We start from the raw sequence: 26,326 nt of genomic DNA on the forward strand, positions 1-26,326 counted from the left end.
ACAAACTGAATAAAAAAGATTAAGTAGGGAGCCCCGATTTTAAAAAGAAAGTGAAAGTGATTTCCATGTGGAAAGAAAATGAATTTTTAGGCACAGGGGACAACTAGAAATGAGCTTGAAATTTCAGTTTGAATGGGAGCATACTAGAGGTCAGCACTTACATGACAAAGCCCATTCACATAATTCAACCTCTGAGAATAAGAATGCATAAGAAGATGGAGTGAGGCCTGGATTCTTTGAGTCCTGGATGCTTTGAATGAAGAGAGCTCTAATGTTTTTTAGCATTACTTCTTCCTCTGGTGAAAAATATCTTTTTTCAAAATGCCACTGCTTGCTCATTTGTTTCATTCCTTCCTTTGTCCGGTGATGATTTTTCAATGCATATTTTTGTGCAATATTTGTTTGTTTGGTTCAGTTGCTTCCCATTGGCCAACAGCTACAACCTAGTGGTTTTGTGCTTCGTGCATCTTGCACTGCGTTATTCTTTTCACTGTGTGGTTGCCCTGCTTTAGCTTATGTCAGAGTAGCTTCTTGGGTCTCCTTCTTCCCTTTGCCATCTACCTTCACTTCAAGAAGGCTCAACTGCAATGAGCATATCTTCAAGCCTGTTAGCCAGCGTTTGTCCCAGAATCTTGTTGATCAAGAAATGTCATCTTGCGAAGGACTCACAGGGTACTCTGAAAGAAGGAAGGGCGAGGGGCAGCTCTGCAATCCTGTATGTCAGCAGAATTAATTCTGGAGATAAATAAAATAAAATGTAAAGAACGAAATCACCCTCCCACGCAAGACACATTGCTTGGTTGCACTAATAGATTTTATGCCTGACTTACATGTGACATCTTTGAAGCTGATTTAAAAAAAAAGCTGAATGTATGTATGTGATTTCAATTACTCACTCATGCCTCTTAGCCACACACAAGGCTGGTCACAGTGCTTCAAGCTGTGTTATCATTGAGTTCTGCTAGTTTCTCAAAGACTATGCTGGCTGCCTTAAATAAGAGAATGTTTCTTTGCTACTGGTGTTTCCTTTGACAATATCTTTCAACTGTGGTGATATAACAAGGAAGATTTTTCTTCCAGCTACTGTTCAAAAGAACTGAGATGGCTCTCTAGTGTATATACTGTGTGTGTGTGTGTGTCTGTATAAAAGCTGGACATATAGTATGCCATACAATTTTGTGTAAAATATAGAGGTATATAAATAGCAAAGCATCATACCTGAATGACATCTCCAAGTGATTTTCAAGGTCAGTTGTAGCATTTAAGATTGAAAGGCCCTGCAAAAGACTCACTTTTTCTTAATGTATACCATAGTAATGTCAGAGTAAATTTCCAGAAACCTCATTTTGAATTCTAATGACATTCTCTTAACAGCTCCTCATGTGGAATTCTTAAGACCACTCACAGATCTTCAAGTTAAAGAAAAAGAAATGGCTCGGTTTGAGTGTGAACTTTCCCGAGAAAATGCTAAGGTTTGTGATTGTATACCTGTTATCTTGTATTGTCAAGTGACTTTATGTTTACTTTTGGTCTAGCCAAAATGGAAAAAGTAAAAAGAAGTTAGTCAAACCTTCCTCTGATCACCACTTTACTTTTAAAGATTATTTTAGTATATAATATGTACTTGACTTAATTGTTCTCATTTTAGTGTTATTCATTTACAATTACTTGAAAAACACTGGACTCACAATCAGGAGATCTAGATATTATTAGTTTGAATCATATGGAATTGCTATTTTCTTAGATCAGAAATAGTCAAATATTAGTGATGATATTTGTCTCAACTAAGTACTTCTTGTTGCCATTAACCACCATTGGCAAGTTCCTTCAAGTTTGAATTTCAACTCACACATCAAAGGAGTACCAACTCCTAAAACCCTCTATAGTTCTAAATGTATATGATCTCATTGTTTTTAATAACATAATAGTTTCACAGCAGCTCATTTAACAGTAGTTGGCAAGATAATTCTTGCTTTTTGGGTTTACTTATATTTGCATCTACCAATTTGATTCTTCTTCACACTAAGAAGTCTTGTTGGTTGCTTTCAGAAAACCTCAGGATCATAGTTTCTCTTAGGGACAACTGTGTGAAGGAATAACAAGAAAATTTATAAAGAAATGTATTTATCTTAAATATAGGTTCAGTGGTTTAAAGATGGTGCTGAAATTAAAAAGGGCAAAAAATATGACATCATATCCAAGGGAGCAGTGCGTATTCTTGTCATCAACAAATGTCTACTGAATGACGAAGCAGAATATTCCTGTGAAGTAAGGACAGCAAGAACTTCCGGCATGCTGACAGTCCTGGGTAAGAGCAAAATCATTCTTTGCAGAAATATATGTGAAAAAATATGGGAAAAAAAAATTTCCAGTTTAATTCAATGTTTTTTTCAATTCTTCTTGCAGAAGAGGAAGCTGTCTTTACCAAAAATCTTGCCAACATTGAAGTTAGTGAAACAGACACTATAAAACTGGTTTGTGAAGTCTCCAAGCCTGGAGCAGAAGTGATCTGGTACAAAGGGGATGAAGAGATCATTGAAACAGGAAGATATGAAATACTTACTGATGGACGAAAGAGAATCCTGATCATTCAGAATGCTCACCTCGAGGATGCCGGCAACTATAACTGTCGACTGCCAAGTTCTCGAACCGATGGCAAAGTCAAAGTACATGGTATGAAAATTACAATGACTGACATTTTATTTTTAATAATTCACACTTGTTAGATTTAAAGTACAAATGCGTAAGTTTCCACTATCTTGCAACTTTTTCTTTCCAGAACTTGCTGCTGAATTTATCTCAAAGCCTCAAAACCTTGAAATACTTGAAGGAGAAAAGGCTGAATTTGTCTGCACTATATCAAAAGAAAGCTTTCCAGTCCAGTGGAAGAGGGATGATAAAATACTTGAATCTGGAGATAAATATGACGTTATTGCTGATGGTAAAAAGAGGACCCTGGTTGTGAAAGATGCCACCTTACAAGATATGGGCACTTATGTCGTCATGGTTGGGGCCGCCAGAGCAGCAGCTCACTTGACAGTAATTGGTAAGTTTGTTCTTGCTTTTTGGGTTTATTTGTATTTGTATCTCCCACTTTGGTCTTTCTTCATACTATGAAATCTTTTTGGTTGCTTTCAGAAAAACTCAGAATTGTAGTTCCTCTTAAGGACACCCGTGTGAAGGAACAACAAGAAGCTGTCTTCAACTGTGAGGTCAATACCGAAGGTGCCAAAGCCAAATGGTTCAGAAATGAAGAAGCCATATTTGACAGTTCAAAATACATCATTCTCCAAAAAGACCTGGTCTACACCCTCAGAATTAGAAATGCACGATTAGACGACCAAGCCAACTATAATGTATCTCTGACCAATCACAGAGGTGAAAATGTTAAAAGCGCAGCCAATCTAATAGTAGAAGGTAAATAATTTATATGGCATTAGAGATTTCTGTCATCAATTTCTATTATGAAAATAATTAAAATCAATATTATTCTTCTCCTTTACAACAGAGGAAGACCTTAGGATCATCGAACCTCTTAAAGATATTGAAACAATGGAGAAGAAATCTGTCACATTCTGGTGCAAGGTGAATCGTCTCAATGTAACACTAAAGTGGACCAAAAATGGAGAAGAAGTACCTCTTGACAACCGTGTATCATACAGAATTGATAAGTACAAGCACTCTCTAATCATTAAAGACTGTGGCTTCCCAGATGAAGGCGAATACGTTGTCACTGCTGGACAAGATAAATCTGCAGCCGAGCTTCTTATCATTGAAGCCCCTACAGAATTTGTGGAACACTTGGAAGACCAGACAGTCACTGAGTTTGATGATGCTGTCTTCTCCTGCCAGCTCTCCAGAGAAAAAGCAAATGTAAAATGGTACAGAAACGGAAGAGAAATCAAAGAAGGCAAAAAGTAAGCAAAAGCTTTTCATTCTCTATTTCCATAGCCGTGTATTCACTTTCGACTATTTAGCGGTCCATGATGCAAGCTAACTGATAATTCAATCTCTTCTTCAGATACAAATTTGAAAAAGATGGAAGTATACATAGACTCATTATAAAAGACTGCAGGCTGGATGATGAGTGTGAATACGCTTGTGGAGTAGAAGACAGGAAGTCCCGGGCGAGACTTTTTGTGGAAGGTACGTATTAATTGAAAGGACAATTGTAATGTTACCAATTTTTAAAAATTGCTAATCAAAATATAAACATATTTGTATTTATCTCACATTTTGTTTCCAGAAATTCCTGTTGAGATCATCAGGCCTCCTCAAGACATTCTTGAAGCCCCCGGTGCTGATGTTGTCTTTTTGGCTGAGCTCAACAAAGATAAGGTGGAAGTCCAATGGCTAAGAAATAACATGGTCATTGTCCAGGGTGATAAACACCAGATGATGAGTGAAGGAAAGATACATAGGCTACAGATTTGTGATATTAAGCCACGTGACCAGGGTGAATACAGATTTATTGCCAAAGACAAAGAAGCCAGAGCAAAGCTTGAACTGGCAGGTAAGTCCCTTTCTTTTATTCTAAAATATCCTCACAATATCACAGTTACTATATAGATTTTAGATTTCACAGTTATTTAGTGAGATAATAGTTGGGAAAACCTTTCATTTCTAGTAAGCCCTTCCCACATGGTAACTATTCTAATTTCTCTCACTACAAAGTAAGTGTCCTGAGTAAGAGGAAATTGATAGAATTCATCTTCACATGTCAGAACCTTGACAGTTCCTGGCACATGGTGGCTGTTTATTAATTCCTTGAACTGACCTATCACCCTGAGAGTCTTCCCAAACCTAAAGACAGCCCCACACTTTTCTATTTCCAGACCTCTCTATGACTTTTAGGTGTGTCGTCATACTGAACCAAGACATCCTTATAGGCTGTCATTATGAAAAAGTCATTAAAATTAGTGTACCTCTTATACATATGAAAAAGTTTATCTCATTGATCTTGAACTAAGCATGCAGTGCCTACTCCATCAAAAACAAAACAAAACATGTTTCACACTATACTGAGTTATTATTTTTGGCAAAGAATGGATGTTTTATGATTTCATGCCATCTTCACCCCTCTATTTTCCAAAATCTGATAATTTGGAAAAAAAGGCGGGGTGGGGGGAGGAGAACCTATGAGAACTCTAAGCCAGTTAGTGTTCTATGCTGTAAAATTACTGTGACATACTTCCAAGCTTATGCAACCAATATTTGCTAACAAATGGAGAGTAAAAAAGATATGATGTAGTTTGACTACAGTAAATCATCAAAAGTCAAAAGCATTCACATGTTATCTTTCTCATTAGCTGCACCGAAAATCAAGACAGGTGATCAAGACCTTGTGGTTGATGTTGGCCAGCCTCTGACAATGGTGGTGCCTTATGATGCCTACCCCAAAGCAGAAGCCGAATGGTTTAAAGAAAATGAACCTTTGTCTTCAAAAACGGTTGATACCACAGCTGACCAAACTTCTTTCAGAATTTTGGAAGCCAAGAAAGAAGACAAAGGAAGATATAAAGTTGTGCTTCAGAACAAACATGGGAAAGCAGAAGGATTCATCAATTTAAAAGTTATCGGTAAGCCCTTGAGTCACTCGGACTTCATTGGCCAAGCACAACTTAAAAGCATGATAAAATACTAAAAATTCTTTTCTATGTGAATTTCAGATGTTCCTGGGCCAGTTCGTAACTTAGAAGTGACAGAAACATTTGATGGTGAAGTAAGCCTCGCTTGGGAAGAACCATTAACTGATGGTGGAAGTAAGATCATAGGTTACGTTGTTGAAAGACGTGACATCAAGAGGAAGACCTGGGTTCTGGCCACGGACCGTGCAGACAGTTGTGAGTTTACTGTCACTGGGCTACAAAAAGGAGGAGTTGAATACCTTTTCCGTGTGAGTGCAAGAAACAGAGTTGGCACTGGCGAACCAGTAGAAACTGACAATCCTGTAGAAGCAAGGAGTAAATACGGTAAGAAGTTTTTAAGTTAAACAGCAAACTAGTTTATCTTTGCTTTTATCCCCAATATAACCCAAAGCTCTTGTTTTCTTTTTCTGTGGTGAAATCCAGATGTTCCCGGCCCTCCTTTGAATGTAACCATCACTGATGTGAATAGATTTGGTGTCTCATTGACATGGGAACCACCAGAGTATGATGGAGGTGCTGAGATCACAAACTATGTCATTGAATTAAGAGACAAGACTTCAATCAGGTGGGACACTGCCATGACTGTAAGAGCTGAAGATCTTTCTGCAACTGTCACTGATGTGGTGGAAGGACAGGAGTACAGCTTCCGGGTCAGAGCCCAAAACCGAATTGGAGTTGGAAAACCAAGTGCAGCCACACCCTTCGTCAAAGTTGCTGATCCAATTGGTATGCTCATCAAAAAAAGAAAATAATTACTGCATGAAATCCAGAAATTTGGCCTATCAATTAAAGTAAATCAAATTTAAAAAAAGCTAGTGAAAAGTTAGAACATCAGAAAAATTTGAACAAAATTGTAGAAACCCAGACCGTGCCTACATTTACTCAATGAATTCAGTAAACCTGTTATTTTTAATGAGGACGATAGAATTGATTCCAGGATTGCCTCATTTGTTACTAAATTAAATGGTATGCTCCAACTCTTTCATTCCAGAGAGACCAAGTCCTCCTGTGAATCTAAAGTCCTCAGATCAGACTCAGTCATCAGTTCAGCTCACGTGGGAACCTCCTCTGAAAGATGGAGGAAGCCCAATATTAGGCTATATAATTGAGCGATGTGAAGAAGGAAAAGATAATTGGATTCGTTGCAATAAGAAACTTGTCCCTGAACTGACTTACAAGGTAGGACATTTGCATTTTAAAAAAAAGAATATTCAGTGTATGATCATAGACTTAAATGTATACATTTTTTACAAATATTAATTCATAATTCTAGGTTACTGGATTACAAAAAGGAAATAAATATTTATATAGAGTATCTGCAGAAAATCAAGCTGGTGTCTCAGATCCATCTGAAATTCTTGGTCCTCTCACTGCTGATGATGCATTTGGTAAATGGATATTTTATTTTTAGATCTGGGAATAGCACCTTTGGGGTAACAAGGACTTAAATATAGTACTGGAAACTCATTAATTTTTCCTCTTTATAGTTGAACCAACAATGGATTTAAGTGCATTTAAAGATGGTCTGGAAGTTATTGTCCCAAATCCGATCAAGATCCTGGTTCCAAGTACAGGCTATCCAAGGCCAACTGCCACCTGGTCTTTTGGAGATAAGTTACTAGAAGCAGGGGACCGTGTGAAAATGAAGACCATATCTGCCTATGCTGAACTTGTCATTTCTCCAAGTGAACGTCCAGACAAGGGCATTTACACACTGAAATTAGAAAATCGTTTGAAAGCAATTTCTGGGGAAATTGATGTCAATGTGATTGGTAAGGAACTAAACTTTTGTTATCCAAGGTGATTTGGCAGGATTAACAAATATTGGTTCAAGCTATCAATGATACTGACTTGTGATTGCATTTTTTTCAGCTCGCCCAAGTGCACCTAAAGAACTGAAATTTAGTGACATAACCAAGGACTCAGTACATTTGACTTGGGAACCACCTGATGATGATGGAGGAAGTCCATTAACTGGTTATCTTGTTGAAAAGCGAGAAGTCAGCCGGAAAACATGGACTAAAGTAAGTTTTGAGCAGTGTGATGCATCAGCTCCAGAAATGAGAGTGGGGGGAATCCCAGAAGGTTGGGATGCCATGCAAAACTTTTGTGTGTCACATCTTTTTACCTTTACCTCACTGAAAATGTTCCAAAACTTTTAAAAAATGCATCGATGCTAATGCTTCCTAAGGTAGTTCAACCTAGGCTTGGTATAATTGCCTTATTTTGTGAGCCTTACCAAATTTTCAGCTAGGTTTGTTAAAAAATAAAACCATACCTACTTACTTTGTACCTGATAAATACTAAATACGCTCCCATTAAGCTATAAGCCATTCTAAGGAAAGTATTTATTTTCCTGGTGGCCACACCACTTCTCATTCCAGTAGAATAACTTAGTTGGCCTAATCTGCCATTTTTTCCTCCTTATGTTTAAACTAGTTACTATTCTTTTTTTTTCTCTCTTTTCTAACTCAGGTTCTGATACGATATACTAGTTACTATTCTTTACCCTGATTTAAAATTGTATTTCTAATAGTCAAGCTAGTAGAAAGAATCAACATCTCATTTGTCATCTTTTTTAATGTATCAAACTATGACATAGTTTCTCTTTATATTGAGGGTCAAATATTATGTATCCTACTGTAATTTTTCTCTCATATAAAATTAATAAAAGAGTAATCCTTAGCATTCAAAACAACTTCCATTTGTATCTTTGCTCATGGTTAAAATCTTTTGACTTGGGGAAAGGGATTTTGGGAAATTACTAATTAAATTTATTTCTTTATCTCAGGTAATGGACTCTGTGCCTGACCTAGAATTCACAGTTCCTGATCTTGTTCAAGGAAAAGAATATTTATTTAAAGTCTGTGCTCGTAACAAGTGTGGCCCTGGAGAGCCTGCATATGTTGATGAACCTGTAAATATGTCAGCTCCTGCAAGTAAGTACATCCTTGATGATTTCTTACCTAACCTCGTGATACCTGTTTTTGCTTTTGGACCTGGAGTTGAAGTTAAGGGGCCAGGAAGGGGTTGACAATATGGAGATAACTTCATAGGAGGCCTAAGGCTGACTCTCTCTTTCAAATGCTATAGCGGTACCGGACCCACCAGAGAATCTTAAATGGAGAGACCGAACAGCCAAGAGCATCTTCTTAACGTGGGATCCCCCTAAGTATGACGGTGGTTCACGCATCAAAGGATATATGGTTGAAAAATGTCCACGTGGTTCTGATAAATGGGTCCCCTGTGGAGAACCCGTTGCAGAAACACAGTAGGTTTTCTAAATATTTGGCATGAGAGTGAATGTGTACTCCTACTCACTAAAATGGGCTTTCTTTGGGAAAATTGAAATGTTAGTTTTTTTTCATTAAGAATTCTCCTGGTGTGCCTGTCCGATTTTAAAAACTGCCCCTGAACGTACTCCTCCTCAGGGTTTACCTTAGTTACAGCACTGAAGCAGTGAGATTTAGTTTAAACACTAACTAGTATTATGCTAGCATTAACTAGCGTGAATTTGAGAAAGATTATGGATACTACACAATGGAACAGATTATCTCCATGACAGCAAAATATCCTCTTTTGTTTTCTGACAGAATGGAAGTGACAGGTCTAGAGGAAGGCCAGTGGTATGCCTACCGTGTGAAGGCCTTGAACAGGCTAGGCCCCAGCAAGCCAAGCAGACCCACAGAGGAAGTCCAGGCTGTGGACACACAGGGTATTTACTTTTGATCTTTGTCTTTTCAATCAGGCCTCTGATCTTAATTCTGCTTGAACTTGCTAACATCGTAAATAATCTTTTCCAATTCAGAGGCCCCAGAAATCTTCCTCGATGTGAAGCTCCTTGCTGGTCTCACCGTAAAAGCCGGAACTAAGATTGAACTTCCTGCCACTGTAACTGGAAGACCTGAACCTAAAATAACTTGGACGAAGGCTGATACAATTCTGAAGCAGGACAAAAGAATCACCATTGAAAATGTTCCTAAAAAATCCACAGTGACTATTGTCGACAGTAAGAGAAGTGACACCGGCAGGTACATCATCGAGGCTGTGAATGTCTGTGGCCGGGCCACTGCTGTGGCAGATGTGAATGTCTTAGGTAAGAAAACCTCTCATTTTATAAGGGGACAAACTCATTTCAGCTACTTTCCTGAATAAAACATGGGTAAAAAAATTTTTTTTCTGCTTGTGTAATACCATCTACAGATAAACCCGGACCACCAGCTGCTTTTGACATCACAGATGTAACCAATGAGTCATGTCTTCTAACATGGAACCCACCACGAGATGATGGTGGATCTAAGATCACAAACTATGTTGTGGAGAGAAGAGCAACTGATAGTGAAGTGTGGCACAAGCTCTCATCGACTGTCAAGGATACAAACTTCAAAGCAACCAAATTAATACCCAATAAAGAATACATCTTCAGAGTTGCTGCAGAAAACATGTATGGTGTTGGTGAGCCAGTTCAGGCCTCTCCAATAGTTGCCAAATATCCATTTGGTAAGTTTCTCAATCAGTTGACAAAAAAAAAACAAATAAAAGATGCTTATGTCAAATTTGCATTTAAGTATCATATTTATATGTAAGACATATAACATTTTATACCATTATCCTATCTGTAGATCCACCTGGACCTCCAACTCGCCTAGAACCTTCTGATATCACTAAAGATGCAGTAACTCTCACATGGTGTGAGCCAGATGATGATGGTGGCAGCCCAATCACTGGATACTGGGTTGAAAGATTAGATCCTGATACTGATAAATGGGTTAGATGCAATAAGATGCCAATAAAAGACACAACATACAGGTATATCCAAAATCCTCATCAAGATGTTAAAACAGCAATATATTCAAATTATCACTCTTTAATCATTTGTATCAAATTACAAATGATTATATATTACCATAAATTTTTTTAAATTATTTTTATTTATATTTCTATTAGCACATGATTTCAAAAATGATATAAATTCTATTCAAGGATGCATTTCTTAGTTTACTATAAAATATTAACTTTTTGGAAGTTTCAAAGTGTTGGTCCCTCCAGTATATTATAATGATCATTATGATAGATATTATAATTAGATTGGTACATTTGTTCAAATCTAAAGCGTGTGACAGTTAAAAAGCACCTTTAAATTTATATTGAAATATTTTCAGTTAAATTTCCAAATCAGTTTTTCACAAATTAAATAAATTAGTCTCTTCTACGTAAAATAAGTATAGGTTTCTGCTTCTTACCATGATGTCACACATACACTTTGTTCTTAATTCAGAGTGAAAGGTCTCACCAATAAGAAAAAATACAGATTCCGTGTGTTGGCTGAAAATCTTGCTGGACCTGGAAAACCAAGCAAATCAACTGAACCAATCTTAATAAAGGATCCCATAGGTATTATCTATGTAATTTTCTGTGGTTATTTTGAAGCTTATATTAACTCCTTTTTTACAAACCTAAATAATGATTTCATTGGCTTGTAGATCCTCCATGGCCCCCGGGAAAACCAACTGTAAAAGATGTGGGCAAAACATCGTTAATGTTGAATTGGACAAAGCCAGAACATGACGGAGGGGCAAAGGTTGAGTCTTATGTCATTGAAATGCTAAAGACTGGAACAGAAGACTGGGTCAGAGTGGCTGAAGGAGTTCCCACCACCCAGCACCTGCTTCCTGGGCTCATGGAAGGGCAGGAATATTCATTCCGTGTTAGAGCCGTGAACAAGGCTGGGGAGAGTGAACCCAGTGAACCCAGCGACCCTGTGCTTTGCCGGGAGAAGCTATGTAAGTCACTCGTGATGTCTGGGTATAGAAATTCTTCTAAGGTCTATCTGAGAACTATAGAATATGAGAGAATATGAAAAATTCATCATTATTATTATTTCCTCCTTGCTATAGTATTTCCTAGTGACTACCAGAACATTCAGTGAAGACTGACTATTGGACAATAAAAAAGTTGAATTTGTTTTTCATTCCTTCTTGCTCAGATCCTCCATCACCACCTCGCTGGCTTGAAGTTATTAATATCACAAAAAATACAGCAGACCTAAAATGGACAGTTCCTGAGAAAGATGGAGGGTCACCCATCACCAACTACATTGTGGAAAAGAGGGACGTGAGGCGAAAAGGCTGGCAAACAGTGGACACCACTGTCAAGGACACCAAGTGCACAGTCACCCCGCTGACCGAGGGCTCTTTATATGTGTTCCGAGTTGCTGCAGAAAATGCTATAGGACAAAGTGACTACACTGAAATTGAGGACTCTGTCCTGGCCAAAGACACCTTTAGTATGCTCTCTAACTTACTCTTTGTGACAACATTTTTCATAGGTTATTACTTTCCTTCTGATTTTTCTAATCATTGATTATTTTGCTTTCAGCTACCCCCGGACCACCCTATGCTCTGGCAGTGGTTGATGTGACAAAACGACACGTTGACCTAAAGTGGGAGCCACCCAAAAATGATGGTGGAAGACCAATACAGAGGTAGAATTTGAGTTAATTCATAAAGAATAACTTATACTTCACTGCAAATTCTTCACTTTATTTTTTTCTTTAATGCTAATGAAATGCTTTGTTATTTCAATAGATATGTCATTGAGAAGAAAGAAAAGTTAGGTACCCGTTGGGTGAAAGCTGGAAAGACCTCAGGACCTGACTGTAACTTCAGAGTAACAGATGTCATTGAAGGAACAGAGGTCCAGTTTCAAGTTCGGGCAGAAAATGAAGCTGGAGTTGGTCACCCAAGTGAACCCACAGAGATCCTGTCAATTGAAGATCCAACAGGTAAGTAGTGCTGATTATACAAAGGATGTTGTCTAGAAATGGATGATGAGACTGCAGATGTGAATCCTTCCCTTTTTTTTCAGGTCCTCCCTCACCTCCTCTTGATCTACATGTGACCGATGCTGGGAGAAAGCACATTGCCATTGCTTGGAAGCCTCCAGAGAAAGACGGTGGAAGTCCTATTATAGGATACCACGTTGAAATGTGTCCAGTAGGCACCGAGAAATGGATGAGAGTTAATTCTCGCCCAGTAAAAGACTTGAAATTCAAGGTTGAAGAAGGTGTTGTTCCTGACAAAGAGTATGTTCTGAGAGTGAGAGCTGTCAATGCTGTCGGTGTCAGTGAGCCATCTGAAATCTCCGAAAATGTGGTTGCCAAAGACCCAGACTGTAAGAACACAGTGTCTTTTATAGTTAATAAAATAGGCTTTACTCATGCACTGTATTTTGACATACTCCTTTTCTTTCTCTTTTGGATGATATCTTACAGGCAAACCAACAATTGACCTGGAGACTCATGACATTATTGTTATTGAAGGTGAAAAGTTAAGCATTCCTGTTCCCTTCAGAGCTGTCCCAGTTCCAACTGTCAGTTGGCATAAAGATGGCAAAGACATTAAAGCAAGTGATAGATTAACAATGAAGAATGATCACATCTCTGCACACCTTGAAGTTCCCAAGAGCGTCCATGCAGATGCTGGAGTTTATACCATTACACTGGAGAATAAGCTCGGCTCAGCAACTGCCTCAATCAATGTCAAAGTCATAGGTAATCATTCTTGGATCAGACACCAGACATTCTTCACATGTTGGGGAATTAGTTAACTTTACAGTGTTAGTGTAAATGGTTTCATGAATTGGCAATTTGTAAACTAAATGTCCCTTCAGATTATTTCTTTCCATGTGAGAAGTAAAGCAATTCTAAAGAGATGAAATTCCTAAACCGTGATTAAACTAATTTACATCAGTTTTAATTATTTGTATGTGAAATGCTAATTTAAATAAAAGATATAGCATACCCAAAGAATGTTGAAATGACCAATATTCATTTAATTGTATAAATTCACATTTTTTGATAATGTTCTTAACCAGGGATAGTAACATTTTCTGCCCTCCCCCTAAATGATGTTTGGAAATTTATGGGGTCATTTTTTCTGGGCACAAAGACTCAGGGGGATACTACTGACATTTAGTAGTTGGGGGGCAAGGATGCTAAATGCTCTGCTGTGTGAGGGACATTCCAGCACATGAAAGATTATCCTACCCCAAATTGCAAATAGCCCCACTTACAAACAATGCATTATTAAAATGCTTAGTTTTCAGGATTACAATAATAATGATCAATTTTATTTGTACTAGGCCTACCTGGACCGTGCAAAGATATTAAAGCAAGTGACGTGACCAAGAGTTCTTGTAAATTAACCTGGGAACCTCCAGAATTTGATGGTGGAACCCCAATTCTTCATTATGTCCTGGAACGCAGAGAAGCTGGGAGGAGGACATATATACCAGTCATGTCTGGTGAGAACAAACTGTCTTGGACTGTGAAGGATCTCATACCAAATGGTGAATACTTCTTCCGTGTTAAAGCAGTCAACAAGATTGGTGGAGGCGAATATATTGAACTGAAAAATCCAGTCATTGCTCAAGATCCAAAGCGTAAGTTTGAGCATGGATGTACTATGGCTAGGGATTAATATGCGATGTTTTTGTTTTAAGAAGATGGTTTTCCTGATATTAACAGTTTTTTTCTTTGGTTCTTCAGAACCCCCTGATCCACCTGTGGATGTTGAGGTCCATAATCCTACAGCTAAGGCAATGACTATTACATGGAAGCCACCTTTGTATGATGGAGGGAGCAAGATAATGGGTTACATCATAGAAAAGATTGCTAAGGGTGAAGACACGTGGAAGAGATGCAATGAGCACCTGGTACCGATCCTGACCTATACAGCAAAAGGACTTGAAGAGGGAAAGGAATACCAATTCCGTGTGCGAGCAGAGAATGCTGCTGGTATTAGTGAACCTTCTCGGGCCACTCCTCCAACCAAAGCTGTAGATCCTATTGGTAAGTCTTGTTCAGTGGGGTTGCCACTTTCCCTTTGTAAAACAAATGAAAATAGTGTTTTATTAGATATTTTCATTAGAATTGAAAACAATTATTGTTTTTGATTATTACAGATGCCCCAAAAGTCATTCTGAGAACAAGCTTAGAAGTGAAACGAGGTGATGAAATAGCACTTGATGCAACTATTTCTGGATCACCTTACCCAACTATTACATGGATAAAAGATGAAAACGTCATTACACCAGAGGAAATTAAGAAGCGAGCAGCACCCATGGTTAGAAGGAAGAGGGGCGAAGTTCAAGAAGAAGAACCATTTGTCCTGCCTCTGACTCAGCGTTTGAGTATCGACAACAGTAAACAAGGAGAATCTCAGCTACGCGTCCGAGATTCCCTCCGACCTGACCATGGCCTATTTATGATCAAAGCTGAAAATGACCATGGTATCGCAAAAGCTCCTTGTACCGTCAGCGTGTTAGGTAAATAGTTAAAACTATACTTTCTAATGGAAAAAAAGCCCATATAAGAGTTTTAGTAAAACATAAAAATAAGGAGCTTTGAGAGAGTTAAAAGAAGTAGGAAGCAACTTCAGGAAGTTGTCCTCAGCCACATTTTATCTCCTGATAAACTAACAAGAAATCAGCTGACCTTGTTACTTATCAGCTGATGTGTCACAAAAATAGATGTGGGAAAAACAGAAATCATGTCAAAGGAGTATACTATCATTTACATTTTCCATAGCAACTATTTGTAAACAGTTTTTTAATCACTGTTCTGTTTTGAAATATTAGACACACCAGGACCGCCAGTCAACTTTGTATTTGAAGATATTAGAAAGAACTCAGTCCTCTGTAAATGGGAACCACCCCTTGATGATGGTGGCAGTGAAATCCTAAACTACGTTTTGGAAAAGAAAGACAAGACAAAACCTGATTCAGAATGGATTGTTGTCACTTCAACACTGAGACATTGCAAATATTCAGTAACAAAATTGATTGAAGGAAAAGAGTACCTCTTCCGTGTAAGAGCTGAAAATAGGTTTGGACCTGGACCACCATGTGTTTCCAAGCCATTTGTAGCTAAAGATCCATTTGGTAAGGTTCCTTTCGCATCTAAAGTTTACTTTTTTACCGTATACTTTGTTATATACATTATCACAACTTGTACAATTGAATTATCATTTCATATTAGGGAATTAATTCAAATATGTTATTGTTTTTATCAGAACCCCCTGATGCACCTGATAAGCCCATTGTGGAAGATGTGACCAGCAACAGTATGCTGGTGAAATGGAATGAACCAAAAGATAACGGAAGCCCTATCTTGGGTTACTGGCTTGAAAAACGTGAGGTTAATAGTACACATTGGTCTCGTGTCAACAAAAGCCTCCTGAATGCTTTGAAAACCAATGTAGATGGCCTGTTAGAAGGACTCACCTATGTCTTCAGAGTATGTGCCGAAAATGCAGCTGGACCTGGAAAGTTCAGTCCACCTTCGGATCCCAAAACAGCACGTGATCCAATCTGTAAGTAATTCCTTAAGAAGACAGCAGGATAGAGTAAGTTACTGTACATTTTAAAACCATCAGTGATGGCCGGGCGTGGTGGCTCACGCCTGTAATCCTAGCCCTCTGGGAGGCCGAGGCGGGTGGATCGCTCCAGGTCAGGAGTTGGAGACCAGCCTGAGCAAGAGCGAGACCCCGTCTCTACTAAAAATAGAAATAAATTATCTGGCCAACTAAAAATATATATAGAAAAAATTAGCCGGGCATGGTGGCTCATGCCTGTAGTCCCAGCTACTCGGGAGGCTGAGGCAGTAGGATCGCTTAAGCCCAGGAGTTTGAGGTTGCTGTGAGCTAGGCTGACGCCACGGCACTCACTCTAGCCCGGGCAACAAAGTGAGACTCTGTCTCAAAAAAATAAATAAATAAAATAAATAAATAAATAAATAAATAAATAAAACCATCAGTGAGTTTGATTTGTGTACCTGCATTTATTCTAGCTCCACCTGGGCCACCTATCCCAAGAGTTGCTGACACAAGCTCTACAACTATTGAACTAGAATGGGAGCCCCCAGCTTTCAATGGTGGTGGGGAAATTATCGGCTACTTTGTCGATAAGCAGTTGGTTGGCACAAACGAATGGTCACGCTGCACAGAGAAGATGGTCAAGGTCCGTCAGTACACTGTCAGGGAAATCCGAGAGGGTGCCGATTACAAACTTCGGGTGAGTGCTGTCAATGCTGCCGGTGAAGGACCACCTGGAGAAACAGAACCTGTCACTGTGGCTGAACCACAAGGTACTTAAAAGTTATTTGAATACAATTATGGACATTTTCTCAGTATAGGACTACTTTTTCACCTTTCTGGGGCTAACATGTGACCGTTCTCTTACAACAGAGCCTCCAAATGTGGAACTGGATGTTTCTGTCAAGGGTGGAATACAAATAATGGCTGGGAAGACTCTTAGAATTCCAGCTGTGGTGACTGGTCGTCCTGTGCCCACAAAAGTATGGACCATCGAAGAAGGGGAGCTGGATAAAGAACGTGTTGTAATAGAGAACGTCGGAACCAAATCTGAACTAATTATCAAGAATGCATTGAGAAAAGATCATGGCAGATATGTGATAACAGCTACTAACAGCTGTGGTTCCAAATTTGCAGCAGCCAGGGTAGAAGTTTTTGGTAAGGAAGGTTGCATAGATGTTCATAGGACTTTCCCAAGTGATACTATCTTATTACATTGATGGGTTTTTTTTGTTTTATTTTGCTTTGCAGATGTCCCTGGTCCAGTTGTCGACTTAAAACCTGTTGTAACAAACAGAAAGATGTGTCTGCTTAACTGGTCTGATCCAATAGACGATGGAGGAAGTGATATCACAGGCTTTATTATTGAAAGAAAAGATGCCAAGATGCATACTTGGAGACAAGCAATAGAGACTGAGAGATCTAAATGTGACATCACAGGTCTTATTGAGGGACAAGAATACAAGTTCCGTGTTATTGCCAAGAACAAGTTCGGTTGTGGCCCTCCTGTTGAAATAGGACCTATTCTTGCCGTTGATCCACTAGGTAAAAGAGGTTTTCATTCTGTTTATAAAATTAATACTGTTTTGCTTTTAGTTAGATCATTTCTTTACTGAGCTTTATGGCTTCAAATTCCTACACGTGTCAAGATGTACAGATAGAGTAACAAGAAAAGTAAATCTAATAATTACTAGCAACTTTAAAGATACCACATTTGCTATAATTTCCATGTAATTTTTGGCTATAAATATATTAATCATGCATGGCTTTGTGCACTGAAAAACTGGGATCTACTGGGCTTAATAATAACCTAGCAGTAGTTTGAAAGTATTCAGTCTTTCTAGTGGAATACAATGGAGTAGATTTTTAAAAGATTTAACAATTTAGTAGTTAAAGAGAGTTGACTGTTTTTCTAAAAGATTACAGGAGAGATAATAGCCTTAGGATAAATGCCTTAGTCTTCCTCTACCCTCAAAAAATCCCTTCACTGAAAGAATAGGGAGACCCAAAATCAGAAAGAGCCACCAAAGAAAAGAAGACAACCCAGAGAAAAATCTCTCAAAAACCAATATAAAACACTAAAATTGCACACTGACATTCTATCTAAGAAACCAAGCCTTCTAGGAAGACCCATTCCTCAAGAGACAGAAGAAGTTATTCTTTCACCATCACCCCCTGAAAAATAAAAATAAAAGAAATTACTTCCTGCACCACTGTTCCAGCTTGTCTCAGAATGTCCACTGTGCCTCAGGCTGAGCCAGAGGCATCAGGACAGAGCTGGGCTGCCGCTGCTTCTGGTTGCGTAATAGTCAGCGATCGTGGCCAGGGTCTAGTTTCACCAAAGCTTACTCTCAGTTCTGTCCTTCAGGACACAGAACTGCAGTAGCATTACACAAGTTCTCTTTCCACCATATTTTAAACCCACCTGAGGAAACATGACTCGAAGTGTGTTCCATAGACATATCCACTATCTGTTAATAAAAGAAGAAACACTTTGCTCCCGGCTGGTCATTCAAAGAAAAACTTTACAGACCTACTTTCCTAGTTCATTAAAATTAGAAGCTTTCCCAGTGACAGAGGTAAACAATCTAAAATGCTAAATATAAAAAAACTTATGTGTCTCTTGATTTATTTTTAACTAGTAATCTTAATGAAAAGTTTGTTAAGAAAATTCTGCTATAAAAATGCCTATGATTCTGGTAACTAATATGTTTTAGGAAAGATCTTAAAGATGGATATAAGGTTATACCAAACAGAAGCCTATTTTTTACATAGTTAAGTTGGAGTAAAATGTTATTTCTTATATGAATATTTACCTTATGCTCATGATTTTACCTTGTCTCTGTCTAAAGGTCCCCCAACATCTCCCGAGAGGCTCACATATACAGAAAGGACAAAGTCCACTATCACTCTAGACTGGAAGGAGCCCCGCAGTGATGGTGGCAGTCCCATCAAAGGATATATCATTGAGAAACGACGTCACGACAAACCTGACTTTGAAAGAGTTAATGCGCGACTTTGTCCCAACACATCTTTTCTGGTTGAAAATCTCGATGAACACCAAATGTATGAGTTCCGTGTCAAAGCTGTCAATGACATTGGTGAAAGTGAACCATCCCTGCCTCTTAATGTAGTCATACAAGATGATGAAGGTGTGGAATCTGAATATAATAATAATTTTAATGTATTTTACAGTGCTGCCTTTATCCCCTAAGTGAAGAAAATATCCTTATGACTTTTTTTTTTTTTTCTCTTTCCTTTCACTTTGCAGTTCCTCCAACTATTAAGTTGCGTCTGGCTGTTCGGGGCGACACTATCAAAGTTAAGGCGGGAGAACCCGTCAACATCCCCGCAGATGTAACAGGCCTTCCAATGCCTAAGATTGAGTGGTCCAAGAATGAAACTGTGATTGAAAAACCCACAGATGCACTTCAGATAACCAAGGAAGAAGTATCCCGAAGCGAGGCAAAGACTGAGCTTATCATTCCCAAAGCAGTCCGGGCAGACAAAGGCACTTACACAGTTACTGCTTCCAATCGCCTTGGCTCAGTGTTCCGAAATGTTCACGTTGAAGTATATGGTAAGCGACTTGCTTTCTTATATGAAAAAGACATCCAGTGTCTGTCTAAGAATCGCCTTCTCAATCTCCTCTCTTGGTTCCTTTCTAGACCGCCCATCCCCACCAAGAAATCTTGCTGTTACTGACATTAAAGCTGAATCTTGCTACTTGACATGGGATACTCCCCTTGATAATGGTGGCAGTGAAATCACTCATTATGTCATTGACAAACGTGATGCAAGTAGGAAAAAGAGTGAATGGGAGGAAGTCACCAACACTGCTGTAGAGAGAAGATATGGGGTAAACTTGTGAAATATTTTCTTATACACGTTCAAAGGACATTTCTCTTATTTGACACCATTTTAGTATAGCTTTGGAATTTAATAATTAAACTTAAAACCATACACAAAAAGCTGTTATTTTGTTATTGTGGTGTTTAGCACCAGCCACATAAGGCCACTTAGTAAGTACTATTTGATATACAGATACTCTTTTACTTGACAGATCTGCTATCAGTTTCAATAAATTTACATATTCTTATTTTTAAAAGGCTTTCTCTTTTCTCTGTCTTCCCATGTTTTCAGTCTATACATTTATTTCTTCTTATAGCTATCCCTCCCTAAATAAGTTGAGTTTTTAAATGAGTGAAAATCAATATAAGCATATTCTTTTTTTAAGAAATTTCTATCCATCTAATTTCTAGATCTGGAAACTTATCCCCAATGGTCAATATGAGTTCCGAGTCAGGGCAGTGAATAAATATGGAATCAGTGATGAGTGCAAATCAGATAAAGTGGTCATTCAAGATCCTTACCGCCTTCCTGGCCCTCCGGGAAAACCAAAAGTTTTAGAGCGCACCAAAGGATCGATGCTAGTGAGCTGGACTCCTCCTTTGGACAATGGCGGCTCTCCAATTACTGGCTACTGGCTGGAGAAAAGAGAAGAGGGAGGTGCCTACTGGTCACGTGTTAGCCGAGCACCAATAACCAAAGTGGGATTGAAAGCTGTGGAATTTAATGTTCCCCGTTTGATTGAAGGCGTCAAATACCAGTTCAGAGCCATGGCAATAAACGCTGCAGGAATTGGCCCTCCCAGTGAACCATCAGATCCAGCTATTGCAGGAGATCCCATCTGTAAGTATGCTTCCATTTCTGGGGCTCATTTCTAAAGGGCAAAGTCACTAAATGGGTAATTCTGCTCTTACATTTCTTGTATGTTTCTGTGCCAAATTATTTTATTTATTAAAGTAAAAAGGTTCATATTCACACAGAGTATCAGAAGTATATGTATGTGTGTGTGCATGTGTCCATATACTATATATCTATACATACACACCACATATATATACATAAACACATACATAAAATCATACATCTCTTAAACTCTTGGATTAAACCTGGTATTTTATGAGGAATCACAGTTATAAAGAACTGGATCATAAGCTCCTCTCTGCTCTGATACTTTAACTAAATTTCTATCTCATTAGATACTGTGGAAATCATCTCTTCCACTAAACAGCCAGACCCTCCAGTAAGGAATCCCACAAAAACCAAAATGTTTTTGGTTTTTCAATAATATTATTGAACAAAGATATAAGATTCTCAGGCACAGTCAATAAGGTCAAATAAAAGAGGGAAATTCTTCTGAAAGATCTATGAGCAGATCGATTCAAAAATTAAAATACGGCACCCTTCTATTTGCTCTATAATGTATCTGATTAAATTCTCTATAAAAGAAGAATTCAACTATTTGTTAAAAGACAATTTTAAATACTCTTAAGTGCTATGTGGAACATTTGTACATATGCATGTAATGAGGCAGTCATTCATTCATTCACAAAGTAGTATTGAACATGTGCTATATGCAAAGTTCTATACTAAAACTGAAGGGGTAATAGTTATGATTGAAAAGAAAAATGGAGTAAAAGAATTTCTGTAATTGTAAATCATTCTCAGAAATGTGAAGGATTGTTATGTGATTATTATAGACATTGATCCTGCCCCTAAAGAGCATTAAGATTAGTTTGTGTTCAAAGGTTTACCAGCTAATGATGAAATCACTTTCAAATTTTCATATTATGATAAATTAAGTTTTCAGTAAAGAATATAGAATTGCTTCAAAGGGATCTCAAAAGTAAAATAGCTTTTCACCAATCGTGTAAATAGAATGAAAATCTAGCTAGAGATAGAAGTAGTTTTTCTATTCCCTGTTAGTTGTTTGCTTTATTTGTTTTTCCACTAATGCTAAAGGAAAACAGACTACTTGCTTTATTTCTCTTCTCTAGAAGATAATTTATTTCCTTTTATCATTCCTGTTTTTATATTTTGATAGATTAAAAATAATATATGATCATGTATAGTAAAAGATTCTTACGGTATGTAAACCTAGCATTCCATCACTTTGCCTTCAAAATTTGATGTTTCCTTTTTTCTCCCTATTAGATCCACCTGGGCCACCTTCTTGCCCAGAAGTTAAAGATAAAACAAAGTCAAGCATCTCACTAGGATGGAAACCTCCAGCCAAAGATGGTGGCAGTCCAATCAAAGGATACATTGTAGAAATGCAAGAAGAAGGCAGTACTGACTGGAAAAGAGTAAACGAACCAGACAAACTTATAACTTCCTGTGAATGTGTGGTGCCTAATCTGAAAGAACTCAGGAAGTACAGATTCAGGGTGAAAGCTGTCAATGAAGCTGGTGAATCTGAACCAAGTGATACCACTGGGGAGATCCCTGCCACTGATATTCTAGGTTACTAGTTTTTATTCAGTTTATGTATTTATCTTTTGATGTTATTATGAAATTGACAGTCTACTGAAGATATGTCAATTACTTTTTTTGACAAATGTGAATTAAATCCTGTTATATTATTCATGGTATTACAGAGGTACCAGAAGTTTTCATTGACATTGGAGCACAAGACAGTCTGGTTTGCAAAGCTGGGTCACAGATTAGAATTCCTGCTGTCATCAAGGGACGCCCAACACCAAAATCATCTTGGGAATTTGATGGAAAGGCAAAGAAGGCAGTGAAGGTAAGAAAATTACAATTCTCCTGTGTCTTCCATTGAATCACTCTAAGGAGTATTTAGACTACAACTGACTATATCTTCTCTTCTAATAGGATGGAGTTCATGATATACCTGAAGATGCACAGGTAAAAAAGAAATTTTAAATAATTCAGAATGTGATTGACTTCAATACCGAAATCCATTCAATACTTCAATTTCATTCAATATATGAATACTGTTTTCTCTGTACAGCTGGAGACTGCTGAAAACTCATCAGTAATTATAATTCCGGAGTGTAAACGATCTCATTCAGGCAAATACAGCATCACAGCCAAGAATAAAGCTGGACAAAAGACTGCAAATTGCAGAGTTAAAGTGATGGGTAAGAAAGACTTTAAAAGATGCTACAGAATAAGAAAATACTATTTTTAAACATTTAAGGAACATTGTTTATATTGTGATTTGTATCCAACAGATGCACCAGGCCCACCCAAAGATCTGAAAGTCAGTGACATCACAAGGGGTAGTTGCAAACTTTCATGGAAGATGCCAGATGATGATGGAGGAGACAGGATCAAAGGCTATGTTATCGAGAAGAAGACTATTGATGGAAAAGCCTGGACTAAAGTCAATCCAAACTGTGGAAGCACCTCATTTGTAGTGCCTGATCTCATCTCCGAACAACAATATTTCTTCCGCGTGAGAGCAGAAAACCGTTTTGGTATCGGCCCGCCTGTGGAAACCATTCAGAGGACCACTGCCAGAGATCCAATATGTAAGTTTTAAAATCTGAATTTAAAATATCTTCTCAAAATTGTAATATGTTGTTATAAACAATGCTTAACACTTCAACTGTTTTTACAGTTCCTCCTGATCCCCCTATTAAACTCAAGATTGGCCTCATAACGAAGGACACGGTACACCTGTCATGGAAACCCCCAAAGAATGATGGGGGCTCCCCTGTCACCCACTATATTGTTGAGTGCCTTGCATGGGATCCTACTGGGAAAAAGAAAGAAGCATGGAAACAGTGCAATAAGCGTGATGTGGAAGATCTGCAGTTTACCGTGGAAGACCTCATAGAGGGTGGGGAGTATGAATTCAGAGTCAAAGCTGTGAATGCTGCAGGAGTCAGCAAACCTTCAGAGACTGTTGGCCCTGTGATTGTCAAAGACCAGACATGTAAGTACCAACGTATTGACAAAGCATGTCTTCTTTATGGCTGCCTTCCTAGACATTTAATAATAGTCCAAGATTAAGAGATATATCTGTACATGGGGAAGCTACCATGGGTTGAGTGTAAACATGGGCACATTACTCAATTATTCATGCCCTCAACATCCACAGAATTATCGTATTTCCTTACATGTTACCTTTTCCCTATTAAAGTAGATGATTTTTGTAACTTGTTCAGTTACTATAATTTTCTCCATGGCAGGCTGTTTTATTTATCAGAAGTTAAAGCAATTCCTCTGCCTGCTCCTCAAAAGGGGCAGAAAGTAACTAGTCATTTGTTTAGCAACTGCTGAGACCCATTTATCTTCACAATCAAGTTTATTTTTCTCTACATGAGAAAATGATATATCCATTTTAATAGATAAAACATACAAATAAGTAATAATTCTTCCTCTAATTACTGTTACATCATTACTGCTGTGTATTTGTTCAGTTCTCTCTTTCTTGGTTAAGAGGGCTGTAGTCACCATCCTGTTGCATAGTCTCATACTAAATTTGTGGAAAATGGAAAATTGCTTTGCCTCTACTAACAGTTATATTTCTTAAAAGGGGAATTCACCCAGAGTGAACACTGTGGATCCCTTCATGACTCTGCATAAATATTAAAGGGAATACCATGACAGAACTCCTAAGCCTAACCTACTACAGTCTTTACTTCTCTCTGCCCTTTTGTCAGAATATGCACATGTGTGACGATACCAGATAAGAAGAGGCAATAATTGATAGGTAGCCACATGCAGATCCAGTAAAGGATGGTGACCACATGTGCCAGCTCACCAAACTAATGTGATAGTTTTAAAGACAGACCCATTCTTTATATTGGGCTGAGCTACAAAATCTGACTACAGTAGATCCAAACAACTTTATAGTCACTGTGAATTCTGCTTTCTATCCTTCATTGCTTTTTGCTCCTAATGACAACTTTATTTTTTTTTTTTAAATCTAGGTCCACCATCAATTGATCTAAAAGAATTCATGGAGGTCGAAGAAGGAACTGATGTTAACATTGTGGCCAAAATTAAAGGTGTGCCATTCCCAACATTAACCTGGTTTAAAGCTCCTCCGAAGAAGCCTGATAACAAAGAACCTATTGTCTATGACACCCATGTCAACAAACTGGTGGTAGACGATACTTGCACTTTAGTTATCCCACAATCTCGCAGGAGTGACACTGCCTTATATACCATCACCGCTGTAAACAATCTGGGAACAGCATCAAAGGAGATGAGACTAAATGTCCTTGGTAAAGATTGCATGGTTTGGTTGAAACTACATGTTTTTCTGTCCATAATTAATATTTGGCTTTAAAATCATGCAACTGATAAAGTGTTCCTTCTTTAAAACATTTTAGGTCGTCCTGGCCCTCCCGTGGGACCCATAAAGTTTGAATCTGTTTCAGCAGATCAGATGACATTATCTTGGCTTCCACCTAAAGATGACGGTGGGTCTAAGATTACAAACTATGTAATTGAGAAAAGAGAAGCTAACAGAAAGACATGGGTACGTGTCTCCAGTGAACCCAAAGAGTGCATGTACACAATTCCTAAACTGCTAGAAGGCCATGAATATGTATTCCGAATCATGGCCCAGAACAAATACGGCATTGGAGAACCTCTTGACAGTGAACCTGAAACAGCAAGAAACCGCTTTTGTAAGTAGGACAACATTTTCACATGCAAAGCCATTCTTACCTGTTTTTTTTTTTAATTCTTATAAATCAATGTGATTTTGTTCTCAGCTGTCCCTGGAGCACCAGATAAACCAACCGTTAGCAGCGTGACTCGTAACTCCATGACTGTCAACTGGGAAGAGCCGGAGTATGATGGAGGCTCTCCTGTGACAGGTTACTGGCTGGAAATGAAAGACACCACTTCAAAGAGATGGAAGAGGGTTAACCGAGATCCTATCAAAGCTATGACTTTGGGTGTTTCTTATAAAGTGACTGGTCTTATTGAAGGTTCTGACTATCAGTTCCGGGTGTATGCAATCAATGCTGCTGGTGTGGGTCCTGCGAGTCTGCCATCAGACCCAGTGACTGCTAGAGATCCAATTGGTAATCCTCGAAACCATTCCTTTATTTTTAATCTTATTTTCCAAAAGTGCCATGGGAAAGTCAAGAATACTAATGTATACTGGTTATTTCTAGCCCCTCCTGGTCCTCCATTTCCCAAAGTGACAGATTGGACTAAATCATCTGCGGATCTGGAGTGGTCTCCCCCACTAAAAGATGGTGGATCCAAAGTAACTGGATACATTGTTGAGTATAAAGAAGAAGGAAAAGAAGAATGGGAGAAGGTAGCTAAAAGTTGGCATTAAGGAAATGCATTATGAATAAACTAAAAATATAGTAGTTATTTTCAATCCCATCAACTTCTATCTATATCTTTTGGATTGAGAAATCAGAAAAATGGAATAATTATAAGTGATAATTCAGCATCTGTTAATGTCAAAAATGTAATCAAAAGTTAAGTCATATGATAGTTAACTTATCTTTTAGTTAT

General features: G+C 38.2%; 1 protein-coding gene across 1 annotated transcript in view; it reads left to right on the forward strand.

Annotated features, from left to right (window-relative positions):
* Nucleotides 1-26,326, forward strand: part of TTN (titin) — a 269,437-nt gene that overhangs the window by 172,628 nt on the left and 70,483 nt on the right. The window contains exons 193-242 of the mRNA XM_045559324.1: nucleotides 1,375-1,472; nucleotides 2,140-2,308; nucleotides 2,407-2,673; nucleotides 2,780-3,046; nucleotides 3,139-3,417; nucleotides 3,509-3,917; nucleotides 4,022-4,146; nucleotides 4,247-4,513; nucleotides 5,310-5,579; nucleotides 5,670-5,972; nucleotides 6,072-6,374; nucleotides 6,640-6,827; nucleotides 6,922-7,036; nucleotides 7,136-7,420; nucleotides 7,521-7,672; nucleotides 8,440-8,587; nucleotides 8,742-8,919; nucleotides 9,242-9,363; nucleotides 9,457-9,744; nucleotides 9,852-10,148; nucleotides 10,271-10,457; nucleotides 10,927-11,042; nucleotides 11,132-11,431; nucleotides 11,635-11,934; nucleotides 12,027-12,132; nucleotides 12,236-12,432; nucleotides 12,516-12,821; nucleotides 12,922-13,200; nucleotides 13,791-14,090; nucleotides 14,197-14,499; nucleotides 14,613-14,975; nucleotides 15,288-15,590; nucleotides 15,722-16,021; nucleotides 16,498-16,794; nucleotides 16,895-17,179; nucleotides 17,273-17,566; nucleotides 18,874-19,173; nucleotides 19,293-19,601; nucleotides 19,690-19,880; nucleotides 20,284-20,713; nucleotides 22,022-22,330; nucleotides 22,465-22,613; nucleotides 22,703-22,735; nucleotides 22,842-22,971; nucleotides 23,065-23,364; nucleotides 23,454-23,771; nucleotides 24,772-25,068; nucleotides 25,177-25,476; nucleotides 25,564-25,878; nucleotides 25,972-26,120. Of these exons, the coding sequence (XP_045415280.1) occupies nucleotides 1,375-1,472; nucleotides 2,140-2,308; nucleotides 2,407-2,673; nucleotides 2,780-3,046; nucleotides 3,139-3,417; nucleotides 3,509-3,917; nucleotides 4,022-4,146; nucleotides 4,247-4,513; nucleotides 5,310-5,579; nucleotides 5,670-5,972; nucleotides 6,072-6,374; nucleotides 6,640-6,827; nucleotides 6,922-7,036; nucleotides 7,136-7,420; nucleotides 7,521-7,672; nucleotides 8,440-8,587; nucleotides 8,742-8,919; nucleotides 9,242-9,363; nucleotides 9,457-9,744; nucleotides 9,852-10,148; nucleotides 10,271-10,457; nucleotides 10,927-11,042; nucleotides 11,132-11,431; nucleotides 11,635-11,934; nucleotides 12,027-12,132; nucleotides 12,236-12,432; nucleotides 12,516-12,821; nucleotides 12,922-13,200; nucleotides 13,791-14,090; nucleotides 14,197-14,499; nucleotides 14,613-14,975; nucleotides 15,288-15,590; nucleotides 15,722-16,021; nucleotides 16,498-16,794; nucleotides 16,895-17,179; nucleotides 17,273-17,566; nucleotides 18,874-19,173; nucleotides 19,293-19,601; nucleotides 19,690-19,880; nucleotides 20,284-20,713; nucleotides 22,022-22,330; nucleotides 22,465-22,613; nucleotides 22,703-22,735; nucleotides 22,842-22,971; nucleotides 23,065-23,364; nucleotides 23,454-23,771; nucleotides 24,772-25,068; nucleotides 25,177-25,476; nucleotides 25,564-25,878; nucleotides 25,972-26,120 (12,296 nt within the window). The remainder of the gene's footprint in view (nucleotides 1-1,374; nucleotides 1,473-2,139; nucleotides 2,309-2,406; nucleotides 2,674-2,779; nucleotides 3,047-3,138; nucleotides 3,418-3,508; nucleotides 3,918-4,021; nucleotides 4,147-4,246; nucleotides 4,514-5,309; nucleotides 5,580-5,669; nucleotides 5,973-6,071; nucleotides 6,375-6,639; nucleotides 6,828-6,921; nucleotides 7,037-7,135; nucleotides 7,421-7,520; nucleotides 7,673-8,439; nucleotides 8,588-8,741; nucleotides 8,920-9,241; nucleotides 9,364-9,456; nucleotides 9,745-9,851; nucleotides 10,149-10,270; nucleotides 10,458-10,926; nucleotides 11,043-11,131; nucleotides 11,432-11,634; nucleotides 11,935-12,026; nucleotides 12,133-12,235; nucleotides 12,433-12,515; nucleotides 12,822-12,921; nucleotides 13,201-13,790; nucleotides 14,091-14,196; nucleotides 14,500-14,612; nucleotides 14,976-15,287; nucleotides 15,591-15,721; nucleotides 16,022-16,497; nucleotides 16,795-16,894; nucleotides 17,180-17,272; nucleotides 17,567-18,873; nucleotides 19,174-19,292; nucleotides 19,602-19,689; nucleotides 19,881-20,283; nucleotides 20,714-22,021; nucleotides 22,331-22,464; nucleotides 22,614-22,702; nucleotides 22,736-22,841; nucleotides 22,972-23,064; nucleotides 23,365-23,453; nucleotides 23,772-24,771; nucleotides 25,069-25,176; nucleotides 25,477-25,563; nucleotides 25,879-25,971; nucleotides 26,121-26,326) is intronic.

Source organism: Lemur catta, chromosome 8, assembly GCF_020740605.2.
Source record: "Lemur catta isolate mLemCat1 chromosome 8, mLemCat1.pri, whole genome shotgun sequence".
In the NCBI taxonomy this organism is placed as follows: Eukaryota; Metazoa; Chordata; class Mammalia; order Primates; family Lemuridae; genus Lemur; species Lemur catta.